Here is a 16,240-nt window from a genome sequence, read left to right as displayed (position 1 = left end):
AACGGAGCATCACACTCCGGCAGCCGTCCACCAAGCCCCCTCACGACGCCAACGGGCTGGATGGGGAGGGGGTTCCTCTTCACAAACATATGTCTTGTTATGTAGCGACATTAACGTTAACATATCTGTCTCTGATAACAATTATAACTTTAAGTTTTATTTGCGAATTTCCGTTATTTGCACAACTTATGGGGCAGAATAATGGGTCCGGGGCCGAGGGCTGAGACCTCAGCCAGAGGCCGAGTGATGGGGTCGAGGGCCGAGGGCCGAGATCTCGATCGTTTTCCTCGTGATATAAAGCATTTACGTTTATTAACGTAAGTGAAATCAAGTTGTTTTCATTAACATGTTATATTTTGTTATTATAGTTTACTTAAGATAATATATATTTTCATATATTCCTTGCGATAGTTTACATATACTGATGTGCGTAATTATCATGGTGAGGTCGTCGCCTCAACACGACTGCTCAGTTATAGAACACGTTACATGGGTCAAGCCAACTACTACAGTTGGGTGGGCGTGCATCACGGTGCGGGGGGTACACATGCACCTGTGTACCGTGGCTCGCCCTGGACCACTGCTGTAGCGCTCGTTTATCCCTCATGTTGTTTAGCGTGAATAATTAATCAATCGGTAATGTTCATTTATTTATATATTATATATGCTTAGATGATCTATAATATCTCACTATACTAATGATATTCCCACTCCCCGCCACAGCAAGAGGGAAGTGTGGTAATGAACATGACTAAGGAAAGGCAGACATGGCAACAGGTGGCAAGGCTTGCCAGGTCAAGGCCACCGTCCAGTGTGGTGTTGACAGTTGACCGCTCCTGACAGCTCGCACCTCACCCTTGGTAAGCCTCGCCTCCTCCCGGGGTCTTTGTCACCTTTCTTCACACTTTTGTCCATATACGTAAAATATTTGATGGAGCAGTAAAGTATATTTGGCAGGTAATGATCCCAGCCCATCACACGGGCGCCGGGCTCACAATGTAAGTCTTCTGAAGTCAGTATTGACTAGTGTCCCAGCCGACCATTCTCGAAGCTGTCTAGAAGCCTAAGATAATATAATTTGTAAATATATGGGTATTTGCCCAAAGTTAGACGCCAGACGCATTGGGCTAGTCTAGCCCAGGGTTGGTGGATGACGCATTTGTAGTGATTGCATGACAGAGAGACGTCGATCCTTGTGTGCCAATTCCCCCCCCCCCCCCCCCCGTTTTTTTTTTATACAAAAGTGAGTACTGGAATTGCTGACTTGACACTTGTCAACAGACCATTTTCTCCATATATCATGGTAAACCTTACCCGCCCGTGTTCCCTGGATCACGACCCGTCAATCGGTTAAGAACCCGGTTCCCAATTACTGCTGGATGAACGGAGGCGAACAGGTATAAGGACTAGAACTTGATCACTTTTCTTAGCCAGAATACGAAACTCTACCAAATCGATCACCCGCCAGCCCGTCCTCATAAACAAAAGCCAAAGTCCATTCCATGCACCCGCCAAACCCCCTGTTTATGAATGAAAAACGGTTTTTTCCGTTTTATGAACGGTTTTATAAACGTTTTTTTTGTTTATGAATGAAAAACGGAAAAAACATAAACGGTTGTTTGAGTGAAAAACGGACGGAACGTCACTGCACAACTGATAACGTTCGAACACTTCCGGAACAAGTGCTTCGCTGACTTACCTAGTTCGAACCACAACGCTGTAAATGCTTCACCCACGTACTACAAATAATCGCCAACAGAACCTAACACCTAGCCTAGCCTAGCCAGTGAATAAATATGCACAATAGGCTAATATATAATAATTGTTTTAAATTAACATGTTAAAATTGCTGAATGCGTCTTTGGGGGTAGACAGGTGGATGGAATGGACTTGGCCTGTGGACGGGTTGCAGGGGCGAATGTTGCTACTGCGCCAACAGGGGGCTTTTAATTGGTTCTTATCGTCACTCCATTAAAGTCTGATAATCGCACACAATATAGCGTTACAACGAGGTAGAAGTAAAAATGTTATAGTTATGTTATATGCCGAGTGCTTGTATATCATGTTTTGATGGGGGGGGGGGGGAGGCGGCGGGAGTTAATGGAAGAGGTGAATACAGATATTGGGTTAAAAAGTGGGAGAGGGAGGGTCGGGGACAGACCCGGACCCCCGGATGACACATGACTCCCACACTAGTCGACGGTGCCGCGTGACTCCCACACTAGTCGACGGTGCCGCGTGACTGCCACACTAGTCGACGGTGCCGCGTGACTGCCACACTAGTCGACGGTGCCGCGTGACTGCCACACTAGTCGACGGTGCCGCGTGACTGCCACACTAGTCGACGGTGCCGCGTGACTGCCACACTAGTCGACGGTGCCGCGTGACTGCCACACTAGTCGACGGTGCCGCGTGACTGCCACACTAGTCAGACTTTTGACTTAAAGATCTAGTGCGCCTGATTCCCTTAATCAGAGCTTGATACCTAATGGAAAGGTTTACATAGAATAAGACTTGCCAATAACCATTCCTATCGCGTCCATTACAAATGATTTGCTGGCAAGTGACAATACTGACACCTCTGATGTTAAGTCTTGAATTTTCTCCACCTATATTATCCACGTCAAATTCATCGTTTTATAATGTTAGAAGTAATAGAGCTACAACACACGTTCTTGTGACTGTGATACTTTACAGACAAGTACACAGCTCCACGCCTTGACCTCGCTTCACCTAGGCTTAACTATGAGAAGTGTTGCACATGGCACAACCCGTCCTTCTAATACAGCCTCGCGTTATGGCGCATATTTTACCCAGGGCTAGAAATTGTTTTATAAGATGGACGTGGCTCGCGAAAGCAACATACTGTTCCGTTTTCTGGTTTGGGTCCTCTGGTAGGTTAGGATAAGAGCACTTTAGTACGACAGCTTCTTGAAGTTGGAGAACCTTAGGAAGACAAGTAAAACAATACACGGGTAAAGTAGGTCAGTACCTACCACCCGCCATGTACCCATTATTTAACGCCTAACCCATCCATTGTCAATGGCCCAGACTTGTGACCAAGGTCACCCGAGGCCCACGACTCTAGGTTACAAAGATGCAACTCTCAATAGTTGTCTAACTTTCTACTTGCTGAACGGAGATATTGTGTAAGGAATCTTGTCCAAGCGTCTCCGGGGAACCCAGCACTGGACCACTTGGTGGTGAACCAGCTGCACTAACTACTGCATTAGTTACCGACCTGAACCCATCATATTTTAAAATGTCCTCGACCTTGACTGTGACAATGTCGCGCCTCTGATAGTGTAAATAACCAGCCCGTCCTCTAGTGTCCACAACGGACAAAAAATTTACTAAAACGCAAATGGGTACTAAAACGCAAACTCGTGGCCCCGACAAAGCCTATAAATGTGGTTCTTGTAGAGTCGCAAATTTTCAGAATACTCATTTGCCCTTTAGTTGTCTAGGCCTCAATATACTGTCTATTATTTCAGGGGTTGACAAAGGCAATAAATCAAGAGGTAAAATCAGACTATCAAACCAAAGGACTCGGGTCCACAATGTGCACAATATAGACTATCCCAGTCAGTGGTTATTTGTAATCTGTCAGCGCTGACTGATCGAAGCTGACTCGAACGTTCTTCCAGTCACTTGCAGCTTGTATGAAACGCAATGTAATTGTCCATGTAACCAAAACTCATTGTCTTGCCTTTCTAGGCATCTGTGTGACGGTTTTATATTATATAATTTCAGGTCATTACAACACATAGAAACTGTTTTTTCCCACATATATTAATGATATATTGACTTATTAACGTCTGCTAAAAGTATTTAAACTCTCGACTTCGTGGAATTGTGGTTAGCAAAATGGCCACACTAGAACCCTAGTTAATCCTTTTCATCAGAATTTTTATTTTTACATGCAAGTTAAATACAATAAATACAATAAAAATAACAGAACAAACATAATAACAAAGCAAAAACAAAAGCCACCGGCCAGAAGGACCAACAGCACAGTGCAAACAACAAGCAGAACTAGAGAAAACAGAATAGATGAAGACCTAACAGAACACAAGAGAAAACAATGTAAACAAGCAAGCAAGGCACAAAAACATAACACATGAAACAAAACAAACATAATCATCATGACGTTCAGGTAAGGCATAAATATAACATAAAATATAACAAGAAAATCAAGATATACAACAAGCCAAGCCACACAGAGCACAATAACAACACAAACCATTAAACAAGAACACTCACAACTAACCACCGGCCTCACAATAAACAAAGAGAGGCACAAGCACAGAACACAATAGGGCAAACATTACAGCCAGAAGGGCACACAGTACTACATAATCAAAGGAACAGATAAGCAGTGAACATACTTGCCCGGGAACCGGCCCGCGGGAACCGCACATTGAACGCCTCCCAGAGCAACCACCGCCGAGGGTCCAGCTCATCTACAGGGGAAGCCATAACCTCCGGAACCCTGGAAACAAACACCCGCAAACAGGGGACCCAGATGGTAGTACTGACAAGGCGCATAGTCGCCACACGTCCCCACATGACGGGAACCCGCTCAGCATGAAAGCTGTCCGGTTCATCCGACAGCAGTAACTCTACAATCAACGCCCAGTGACCCGGCGGCATCATAGACGCCGGCAACACGTCCTCCAGGTCTCTAACGCACACCCTCACAGGAACGGGCCTGACAAAGGGCACCACTACAGGGGCACCCGCGGCCACGGGCACAGGACGGCGAGCATCCTACCATAAGGTAACCACTAGGCCACGCCCAGAACCAGTATCCATACCATCCCTGGCAGTAGAAGCCACCAACCCCTACCGCAGAGAGCCCCCCTGGAGGCGAAGGAACAGAAGGCACAGCTGAAGCACGTGCTCCAGCACCAGCAGGCACATGGACCTCCACCATCACTAACTCTGTAGACATCGATGCAACCGGATCCACTTCAACACCCGAAGACCCACAGTAACTGAAGTCGCCCACATCAGCCCAGGCAGAAGACGAAAGCCGGGAACGCTTGGGCTCCAGGAGGCGCAGGAGCAGAGGACGAGGAATAGGAGAATGCCGACGACGCACAGATCTCCCGGAAGGTCATCGGGAGGGACAGCGGGGACAGCGACGGGGTCAGGAAGCGCATCCGACAGCACGGCAACACCCGGAGGAGAGTCCTCAACAACCGAAGGCAGGACAGGCGATGCAGGGGGAGCCGCAGCATCCAACGGGACACACACTTCCTCACCCCCAGAGTCCTCCTCCAGAGGGAGCGGCGGGAAATCCTCTTCTTTGAACATGTTCACGGGAGCAACCGCATTCTCAGTGTACCCGGCAGCTTGATGGCCCAACAGGCCACAACGAAAACACATCCGCGGTTGCTGTGCATAGTACACCCGTACATAATACCCTAAAAGCCGGACAGAGGAGGGAATGTCCAACCGCAGTTGCATCCCTAGGGTACGAATATTGGTCTTTACCCCCGCATACTGGCCAGAAGACGGCGAGTGCATCTGCACACTGACGACGGTGCCAAACCGCTGGAAGAATCGCCAGAGGAGGGTCTCGGGGAAACTCCATGGGGACCCCATGGACACTTGCATACGTCATAGCACCGCTGCGATCCGATATAGACACAGATCCGGTGCCATTCGGCAGCTGCAAGGTACGTCCCTCATACCACCGGAGAAATTCACGGTACGCCGCTTCCCCCACAAACTTGATAACCACACGGTGAGCAGTTACTAGCTCAACAGCGTAGATATCCACAACCGGGATACGGAGCATGTCACACATGACCACCTCCACTACAGGATAACCTGCATGCACTGTAAATTCCAAAGCCACAGAGTTTACCCTCACAACAGTGGGAAGATGGCCACCCATGTCAAAAGTGCCACGTCCACTCCAGCCAGGAACAGCAGGGAGGGTAGACACACCCACACCCTCCGCCGGCAAAAACGGCAAACACCCCAAACTACCAGAAGCCAGGCAATACGTCCTCACCTCACGGTAGCTAGAGCACAACTTCCTTCTCGTCACAAATCTCGGTGTTGGTCGTGTCATTAACAACTCTCTTCCGTTAATGCCCTTCTCGGAGGACTTCTTGTCTGTAAAGGTAGTTATAAAGAATGTTAAGTCAGTATGACAACATGGCTGGGGAGAATTAAGGCTTGGTCTGTAGCTAACTAAAACTTTAAAAAAATCTAATTTATTTTTAAATAAAATAAGTGGGACTGACAAAGTAATCAATTCGATGCCAATGACAAGTACTGTGTAAAGTGCTGAAGAAACTAATTAGGTTGAGAATGAGGAAAGGACCCGGAGAGGATAAACTTTGTACAGAAAGATCAGAGTTTACGCCCCGTCCTCAACAATGGTCTATGTTCCTTCAATGTAGTGACTAAACCTCGGGTTTATGAATGGAGGAAACTCTTTACACATGATTGATAACTTTCCATCAGTTGTCTAACAAAGCGATTTTCTGATCTGCTAGATTAGTAACTATACAAATGCTTCACTCACGTATTAAAAGCGCAAACAAATTGCCAACAGAACCAAAAAACCTAACGTAACTTGCAGCTAAATATGCAACATATAATATTATATAAATTTGAGAGAATCCGTATTTTGAATGAACTGAATGTTAAAACTGATATGGCTTTGGGGTCGACTGCTGGATGGAATGAACATTGCCTGCAACCCATCCTCAGACAAAGTCCATCCCCATCCAGCGGGCGACCCCCAAAGACGCATTCATCAAATTTAACATGTTGTTTAGTCAAAACAGGAATTTTCTAAAATATAAATTAATATTATTATATATGAGCATATTGTTGATATTTAGGCACTGGTAAGGTTAGGTGTTTAGGTTCAGTTGACGATTATTTGTAATACGTGGGTGAAGCATTTATAGCATTGTGGTTCGAACAAAATTCGTCAGTGAAGCACTTGTTCCTAAAGTGTTCGAATGTCGGCAGTTTAGTGGTGTGTAAACAGTTATTTATTCATAAACGGGGGGTTTGGCGGGTGCATGGTATTACTTTTCGCCCTTTGTTTATGAGCACGAACTGTAGCCTGAGGCCGCAGTCCTAGATATACCTAGCCATAGTATAGCACATGCATGTATTATACAGCATGATAGTATGCATTGGGCCTAGCATTTGCTAGAGGGAGGTTAGGTCTTTAATGTTGTGGTTAAATAATTTCCAGTTTGTCCAATTTCAATAATACGAAAGTAAATTGCTGATGAAAGTACATATTGGTACTTTCGACCAAATACTTGCTAAAAGTACTTTAGTTTTCGGAGGATGGGCTCATTGATAATATTGGCCGATTGAATTCACTGATTGGCTAAAAGAATTAAGCTACGAGGATAGATTGAGCTAGATTTCTCGACCCTAAACTACAGAAGAATAGGAGGGGACGGGGGTAGATGATCACACAAGATCATGGAGGTAATAGGCATGGTAGCAAGGACAGCCTCTTTTTAAGCTGGAAGTGGAAATTGGAAATGCGAGTCAAGAAATGTAAGAACATACTCGTAGCTTGTACGGGAGGTCAGCATATGTAGCGCACACAAATTTGTGGATGCCAACTTCATCCACAACTTTAAGATCGGATTTCGACAAATTAGCGTCAGAATAGTTGATTACAACGTAAGATACAAAGACGCCTATAAGGGGGCATAACTTGGTTTATTATAAAATTTTCAATTTCAACCAAACATTTTGACTAGTTGTTGGCTGCAACTGTTCTAAGTTTCACTATCGCAGCCTAAATAGAAAGGGATTTCTTTTTGTTTTTTTCAACGAATTCATTTTCAATAACCCTCTACAACCACAAGTTTAAAATATAATTTCTATGACAATCACCCCAAAATTATGCAAATATATCATGTTACTATTTTGAAAATCGATAAATGAACTTGGGGAAAAAAACTCTTCTTACAGATTGTTGACAAATTCTACATTATAAGGTGTAAGTTTCATGTAAATTGAATAAAAATGAGAGCAGAAGTTACGTTTGTTACATGAAAAGAAATTATTAAAAATTGAAGTCTAAGGTTCTGCCATCTGTGGCTGAGGTTGACATCAACCAATTTCCTCCAAAATTGGCACCCTTACAGATAGGCTTACGTGCAGTCAGGTGAACAAGTTTCAAGCAAATCGTCCGATTAACAAATAAAAAAAAAAGTTGAAAAAACAAAACTCTTTAAAATTTTTGGGGGATAAAACTAATGATTATTTTTAATATTATATTGTATTGTGATAGCGGAGTCATAGACATGATTTCAGTTGACACTTGTATATGATGTTAATTTTTGAACATTTTGGGAAAATTGTTGACACATGATTAAATCATTTTTTCTCCCTTCCTATTTATGCTACGATGCTGAGACACGGACCAGATGGAGCCCTTTTTATATACAACTAGTAAAAAAGGTTTGATTGAAATTCAACTAGTTTTCATTTATTGCATATTTGTTTGCATATTTGGAAATAGTGCCCCCTAATAGGGGACGGCCTCAGAGCTAGACCTCGCTTCCCCGCACGGGCACACGTGTAGGTATGCTCCCTACCGTGGTACCCTACCGTGGTACCCTACCGTGGTACCCTACCGTGCAACCCTACCGTGCAACCCTACCGTGGTACCCTACCGTGCAACCCTACCGTGGTACCCTACCGTGCAACCCTACCGTGGTACCCTACCGTGCACCCCTACCGTGGTACCCTACCGTGCAACCCTACCGTGCAACCCTACCGTGGTACCCTACCGTGCAACCCTAGCGTGGTACCCTACCGTGCAACCCTACCGTGGTACCCTACCGTGCAACCCTACCGTGCAACCGTACCGTGGTACCCTACCGTGGTACCCCTACCGTGCAACCCTACCGTGGTACCCCTACCGTGGTACCCTACGGTGCAACCCTACAGTGGTACCCTACCGTGGTACCCTACCGTGCAACCCTACCGTGGTACCCTACCGTGGTACCCTACCGTGCAACCCTACCGTGGTACCCTACCGTGGTACCCTACCGTGCAACCCTACCGTGCAACCGTACCGTGGTACCCCTACCGTGCAACCCTACCGTGGTACCCCTACCGTGCAACCCTACCGTGGTACCCCTACCGTGCAACCCTACCGTGGTGGTACCCCTACCGTGGTACCCCTACTGTGCAACCCTACCGTGGTACCCCTACCGTGCAACCCTACCGTGGTACCCCTACCGTGCAACCCTACCGTGGTACCCCTACCGTGCAACCCTACCGTGGTACCCCTACCGTGCAACCCTACCGTGGTACCCCTACCGTACAACCCTACCGTGGTACCCCTACCGTGCAACCCTACCGTGGTACCCCTACCGTGCAACCCTACCGTGGTACCCCTACCGTGCAACCCTACCGTGGTACCCCTACCGTGCAACCCTACCGTGGTACCCCTACCGTGCAACCCTACCGTGGTACCCCTACCGTGCAACCCTACCGTGGTACCCCTACCGTGCAACCCTACCGTGGTACCCCTACCGTGCAACCCTACCGTGCAACCCTACCGTGGTACCCCTACCGTGCAACCCTACCGTGGTACCCCTACCGTGCAACCCTACCGTGGTACCCCTACCGTGCAACCCTACCGTGGTACCCCTACCGTGCAACCCTACCGTGGTACCCCTACCGTGCAACCCTACCGTGGTACCCCTACCGTGCAACCCTACCGTGGTACCCCTACCGTGCAACCCTACCGTGGTACCCCTACCGTGCAACCCTACCGTGGTACCCCTACCGTACAACCCTACCGTGGTACCCCTACCGTACAACCCTACCGTGGTACCCCTACCGTGCAACCCTACCGTGGTACCCCTACCGTGGTACCCCTACCGTGGTACCCCTACCGTGGTACCCCTACCGTGCAACCCTACCGTGGTACCCCTACCGTGCAACCCTACCGTGGTACCCCTACCGTGCAACCCTACCGTGGTACCCCTACCGTGCAACCCTACCGTGGTACCCCTACCGTGCAACCCTACCGTGGTACCCCTACCGTGCAACCCTACCGTGGTACTCTACCGTGGTACCCTACCACCTTCCCCTCCCTGCCTGCAGCTGCTCCACACCTACACGGGACTCCCTGCTGGGCAGATAATATTTTTGTCACTTTGACACGTAGTCTTAAATTGGTCCCGAAAGCATTTAAATATCTGAAAAAAAAATTGTTGAAATGCATTTTCTTTCAAATTCAAAGCCACATCCGTGGGAAGTTAGTTCCTTAATAATTATGAATGATAATGTCTCGATTAAGGAATTAATATAATTGGTATTGTGTGTTCATATATTGTAAAGACTATATAACTATACTGGCTCAGCACTTGGTAAGTTCTCCTTCCCAGTTAAGGTGTTCCTTTTTAATGCGTCTTGCCTTCCGCATGGGGTCGGATCTCTTGCCTGGTCTCTCTCTCTACACTGATGTTTGTTGTTGTTGTAGCACAGCCCAAGGAGTCTATGTATAAGCTAATGTCATGTCCATAATTTTAATTAGTTATTTTCCAACTCTGAAAGTCTACCTTTTTTTTAAACGCTTGTGTGCGTTGGTTCGTAACATTTGATGCAATAATTTATAGGCTTGTCTATCAAGACTACCTTCTGATTTGGAAATAATTAATACTTTGCGGGTGTTGCCGTGTGTTGCAGGTGGAGGAACACAACGTGCAGCAGTTGCCAGTCCAGGGAACATCATGATGGCGCAACACAGCTTCTTGAATCCCTCCTCACTGGACGGCGGTAATTGTGATGTTTCTCCTTGTTCGTTTCTTCACACGTTACTCTAAACTAACAATGTCTGACGTCCCACTGGTGCATTTTCAGTGCCAGACGGCCGTAGTTGCTTTGTTACTTGTTTGGTGACTCAAATTGTGTGTTAATGGTGACATTTGAACATCAAATGATATGAGTATCATAATTCAACCATATGAGTGAATATATACTTGTAAATATATAATTAACTTATTAAAATTCTCTACTTCTGATCCTAAGATTTTAGATTTTCTGAGATAGTGACAACTTAAGAGTGGAGAGAGCACTGACGTTTAATGGTTTAAAATTATGGCTTCAAAATTCTTGGTTAAAGATTTATATTGGTAGAATGGTTGTGATAACGTCGGATATTATTGTGCAGACAAGTTCCATTACTTACCTTATAATTAACTTGACTGGATGTTGGCAGCACTTTCTATTCGTCTACTTTCCTCCTCACTTTCTTGCTCTCTCGTTTTAAACTTTCCCTTTTGAGCATTCTTCCTCACTCCTCCCTTCAACCTCTCTACCTCCCTCACTCTTGAGTTTGTTCTTTCTCTTCCCCCCCCCCACCTCTCCCTCTACCCTTCTCTACCTCTCCCCCCTTTACCCCAATCTCCCTCCCTCTGCCCCCTTTACCCCAATCTCCCTCCCTCTGCCCCTCTCTGCCCCCCTCCTTCTCTCTCTACCCCCACCCCTTCTCCCTCCCTACCCCCCAATTCTCCCTCCCTACCCCCCAATTCTCCCTCCCTACCCCCCCAATTCTCCCTCTCTACCCCCCCTTCTCCCTCTCTACCCCCCCTTCTCCCTCTCTACACCCCCTCCCTTCTCGCTCTCTAACACACCCCCCCTCCCTTCTCCCTCTCTACACACCACCCCCCTCCCTTCTCCCTCTCTCTACACCACACCCCCCCCCCTTTCTCCCTCTACACCCCCCCTTCTCCCTCTCTACACACCACCCCCCCCCCTCCCTTCTCCCTCTCTAAACACCCCCCCCCTCCCTTCTCCCTCTCTCTACACCCCCCCCCCTTTCTCCCTCTACACCCCCCCCCTTTCTCCCTCTACACCCCCCCCCCTTCTCCCTCTCTCTACCCATCTCTCTTTCAAGAGAACTGGATAAGCACCTCCAAAGGATACCTGATGAGGCAGGCTGTGACTCATACGTCAGACTACGAGCAGCCGCGTCCTACAGCCTGGTTGACCAGTCCAGCAACCAGGACTGGTAGAGGACCGGGCCGCGGGGGCGCTGAGCCCCAAAATCATCTCGAGATAACTTCAGGTTAACGTCTCCACTTATATTTCATGGTTTAGTAAAGGTTAGTTCACCGCGCATCTGGCAGGTGTCCAGTGGGAGGTGCTGCGAAGGCTTTCATGTGTATAAAATGATAACAATTGTTACTTAAAACTTGGCCAAGATTTTGGTAGTACATTGTGTGTGATAAAGTATTTAAGCGCGAGTGCTGCTCTAGTAAGTGTTGTTGTTCTTCATGAATTGTTTGTCTGCTAGCAGACAACCCATTGTTATAGTTAACTCCTAAACGCTTATTCTTCGACAAACATTTTTGTATCATGCATTCAAAGACAAACAGGCCGTCGATATTATATGGATAAAAAAGTAATAATTGTAGTACTGGAGACGTTTAACCTTGTCAATTGATATCTCTCAAGAATTACTAAATAATAATTAAGTAAAATTATAGTGAAAGGCAAGTGGTACAATTTGATGTTAAAGGTAAAAGCTTAATGTATGTAGACTCGTCCCTCCCCTCCGCCAAGACTGGTAATGAGCCACCTGTCACCAGGTCACCCCGAGCTACACCACCTGGGTAGACCAGCTGGGCCCGCGGTGGTCTGGTAGTCTCGACGCTCTTAAAGCACAATATCAATTTAGTTTAAGGCATGTAAGCGCCAATGAACTTTTCAAACGCTTATTTTATCTAGAAAATCTGTAATGTAGAATATACTTCTAATGACTTCCGGTCATTTTATAGCAATTGTTGTTGTGCGTGCAGGACGTCTCTCCAGCACGCGCGCCCTCCGGTCAAGGCGGCCCGTGCTCCCGCCGCGGGAGCCTTACCAGTGCTCGGCCTCCTTCAGTCTCTCTGCCAAAGACGTCCAGATTGAAGACACTTGTCAGACTCTTACAACAGACACACCATTCAAGTGCACCAAGTGTCATACAGACCTGCCCTCGGAACCTGCACTAATGAGACACCTTCAGTTTCATTTAAGGAAGAAGCCAAGATGGTGTCTAGAATGCGACAAGGGCGTCAAACCCATACACAGAGAAAATTACGAGGCAGATTATATTCCCAAGCCGTATCAGTGTGCGGCGTGTCTGCAGGAGTTTGCCCTCAAAACTGATGCAACTGAACACCTTAAAATTCACACCACAGACTTGCCCTACCAGTGTCCTGTGTGCCAGAAGATGCTCATATCGAAGTACGCTCTCTCAAGGCACAAGGAACAGCACGTGAATGATAAACAAAGTCTTCAGACTCCTCTCATGCATGTTAATTGAGTCTTAAGACTTAAAAATGTTCTTGATGAAACATGGTCATTTATAGAGCAAAGATATCACAGAAAAACCAAATGGAAAAAATAATTACTCAATAGTTTGTATTTGAATTTTGGTGAATTTCTTGATTGAAACGGTTTTGATGAAAGTAAATATAAATTGTTAGTGTTAATTATTTCTATTAACATTTGTTAATGGTATCAACTGCTATTTTTAAAAAACCAATACTAAAACGTGTGTAGTATAGAAATTAACCGTTTGAGTTTAACTATTTGAACATGTTTTGGGATTTTAACTTGTTTTAGTCGAATTGAAGACAACATAATTTTATATTAACCTGTTCTTAATAGTTATATTTGAAACTTTAGTGAAGGTACAAAGTTTGTGCTTATTGTTATGCACCACGTTGTTCTCTTCTGTATTATCACCCAAGTATTTAGGCACTTAAAGTATTGCTCAATATTTATTATTTGGCTATAATTATTACATTTAGTGTTCAGGTGTTGCCTATCTTTAGAACATTACATAGGAAACTACAGAAGTTCTTTGGCTTGTGTAACGGCTGTCACGCCTGTCTATCCTTCACTTGACAAACCCCAATGACCCCCATAAGTGCTGTCTTGACATGGTGTGGGGTGGCTTCTGTTTCCTTCCCGCTCCCTTTCCAACCCGTTGTCATGGTGAGGGGGCCTTGGTGGGCGGTTGCCGGGGTGTGATGCCTCATGGGACAGTCCTGTTCTTTTATGATCCTGGTACTCTCTTTACAAATTGTGCAGGAAGTCTTCATCTTTTGTTTCCTACCCCATCCCCGCTCAGCTCGTTGTCGCCGTGTGGGGGCTTCGTGGGCGGCTGCCGGAGTGTGATGCTCCTTGGGACAGTCCTCTGTCCTTTTCTAGCCTCGTGCTCCTGCTGCCGTCCTCTCCAATTCTGCTGGGCACCTTTTCCTTTTCCTTCTGTTTCGTTTTTCTCCCCCCTCTTCTCCTATCTGCTTGCCGTTTCCTGCCGACCTTTTGCTCGTTCTGTTTCTTCCCTTGGACTTCTTCAATTTTGACGCCCGGGTGCTTGAGGAGGCATACTCATGCACCCGTAGAACTGCAGTACCCGACGTCGAGAGCGAGGGGAACCTTTTATTGTCAATCCCCCTTTCGTCACTGAACCCGATCTCGACGGACTGTCGGTTTCTTAAGGTGGCGTTTGTGGGGCGTATACTCACGACGCACCCCTAGGAGGCCCTGACAAGATCGGCGATAGCTTCTTGTTGAGTGTCCTGCCTCTAATTGTGGCTCCATGGTGGGTGTGGGAGCACATTCGTGAATGAATTCTTCTTTTCGTCAAGATGATAACCCCTGTTTCGGCTGCTTCTGGCTTACCTTCTCAGGCTCGTGGGGTGGGCGACCAAGCCCCCGAGTTGGTCCGTATTGGAAGACCGGGCTCTGTAGCCTCCGCTGCATTGGGCCCCGACCTTGCTCCTCCTTTGGCCTCTCTGACTCCTTCCCCTGGCTCCCCTCCCTCCTCTGTAGTTGGGTCGAGCCCCAAGCCCCCAGTGGTGACTACCTCGTCCCCTGGCGCGGCTCCTTCTCTAGTTGTAACTACTGCGCCTTTTAACCCCTCTCTCTCTGGGGGTTCTCACCGCCGTCCTCGTCACGGCCGCCCTCGCTCGATTCCTTCCAGTTCTGCTACCTATCAAGCCTTGTTTGGTCCCGCTTCGTGGGCCAAATATTTTGATCTTCTCCCTCTTGATTCTGCGCCTCCTGACGATTTCTCCCTCCATCGGCATCTCATTGATTCCGTGGATGCCTCCATTACTTTCAACGCCACTCGTCTCGTACACGTGTCGTTGCTGCTCCTTCTCAGGATGCTGCTTCCCGCTTGGCTGCCTTATCCTGCCTTGGCGAGACCCCCGTTCGGGTCTCGAAGAACGCTCAGTTGAATGCCAGTGTTGGCACTATTTTGCTCCCGCCCCATGTTGCGACCGGTGTTCGGGACCTGCGCGACTGTCACGACGATATTCGACATATCCTCGCTGCCCAGGGCCATTCTATTCTCCAGGTGGACACGTTTACTCGTCCCCCTCGTGGTAGTCGCCGTCAACCCCTCCGGGTTGTGAAGATTACCTTTGATGGTAGGACCCTTCCACCCTCTGTCATTCTTGCTGGTGCCAGGTGCTCTGTCCAGGAGTACATTCCCTCTCCTCGGCTCTGCAACAAGTGCTGGAGGTTTGGGCATGGTGCCCTCCGCTGCTCCGGGACTGTCTCTCTGTCCTTTGTGTGGTGGCGAAGGTCACTCTAAGTCGGAGTGCACTTCTTCCCAGGCTCGTTGCCTCAACTGCGGTGAGGCCCATCCTACCTTCTCCCGTGCGTGTGTCCATTACAAGCTTGAGGCAGCCGTCCTCAACCTGAAGCACCGGGAGCGTTTATCTTTTCCTGAGGCGAGGCGCCAGGTTCGCCGGCTCCCGCCTTATGCTAATGTCTCTTATGCTCGCGTGTTGCCCTCTTCCTCTCCTCGTCCTTCCCGCCTTCCTCAGACTCACAACCGTTTCCGGGCCTTGGACCCTGATGCGCCCACTGCCCCCTCCTCTGTTCCTTTGGGTTCTCTCCCGAAGGATCCTCCTCCGGGTCCTCTGTCTGGGGTTCCCCTTCCTTCTACCCGGTCTGTCGTGTCTTCTGTGTCTTCTTCCTCGTCCCCCTCCGATCCTCCTTCCCATCCTCTTCCTCCATCTATCGGCTCTCCCCACCGCCTGTCGGTGCGGGCGGATGTCCATCGCTCTCCTACCGGCCGTCGTGTGTGCTCTCGTTCGGCTTCTCCTGTAGAGACACTGGAATCCGTTGCCCGGTACGTAGTTGCTGGGACACCGGTCTCTTTAAGTCAGAAGCGTAAGCCTGGCTCCTCTCCTTCCTCTTCCCCGGCGGGTAA

At 47.7% G+C, this 16,240-nt stretch overlaps 1 protein-coding gene across 2 annotated transcripts; it reads left to right on the top strand.

The window, feature by feature from the left end:
• Window positions 1-498: 498 nt before the first annotated feature.
• On the top strand, window positions 499-13,828 carry LOC138367585 (zinc finger protein 771-like). Of its 2 annotated transcripts, none has more exons than XM_069329298.1 (4): window positions 499-636; window positions 724-860; window positions 10,708-10,797; window positions 12,822-13,828. In XM_069329298.1, exons 3-4 carry the CDS (start codon window positions 10,752-10,754, stop codon window positions 13,328-13,330), a joined length of 555 nt encoding a protein of 184 aa, XP_069185399.1. In that variant the 5' UTR covers window positions 499-636; window positions 724-860; window positions 10,708-10,751; the 3' UTR covers window positions 13,331-13,828. The 2 variants fall into 2 exon arrangements, with proteins under 2 accessions (XP_069185399.1, XP_069185398.1); XM_069329297.1 differs by having other exon boundaries at window positions 12,801-13,828.
• Window positions 13,829-16,240: the final 2,412 nt, after the last annotated feature.

The sequence above is a fragment of the Procambarus clarkii genome, chromosome 22, assembly GCF_040958095.1.
Source record: "Procambarus clarkii isolate CNS0578487 chromosome 22, FALCON_Pclarkii_2.0, whole genome shotgun sequence".
Classification (NCBI taxonomy): Eukaryota; Metazoa; Arthropoda; class Malacostraca; order Decapoda; family Cambaridae; genus Procambarus; species Procambarus clarkii.
The sequence above is the reverse complement of the archived record's forward strand: the minus strand, read 5'-3'. Positions and strand labels throughout refer to the sequence as shown.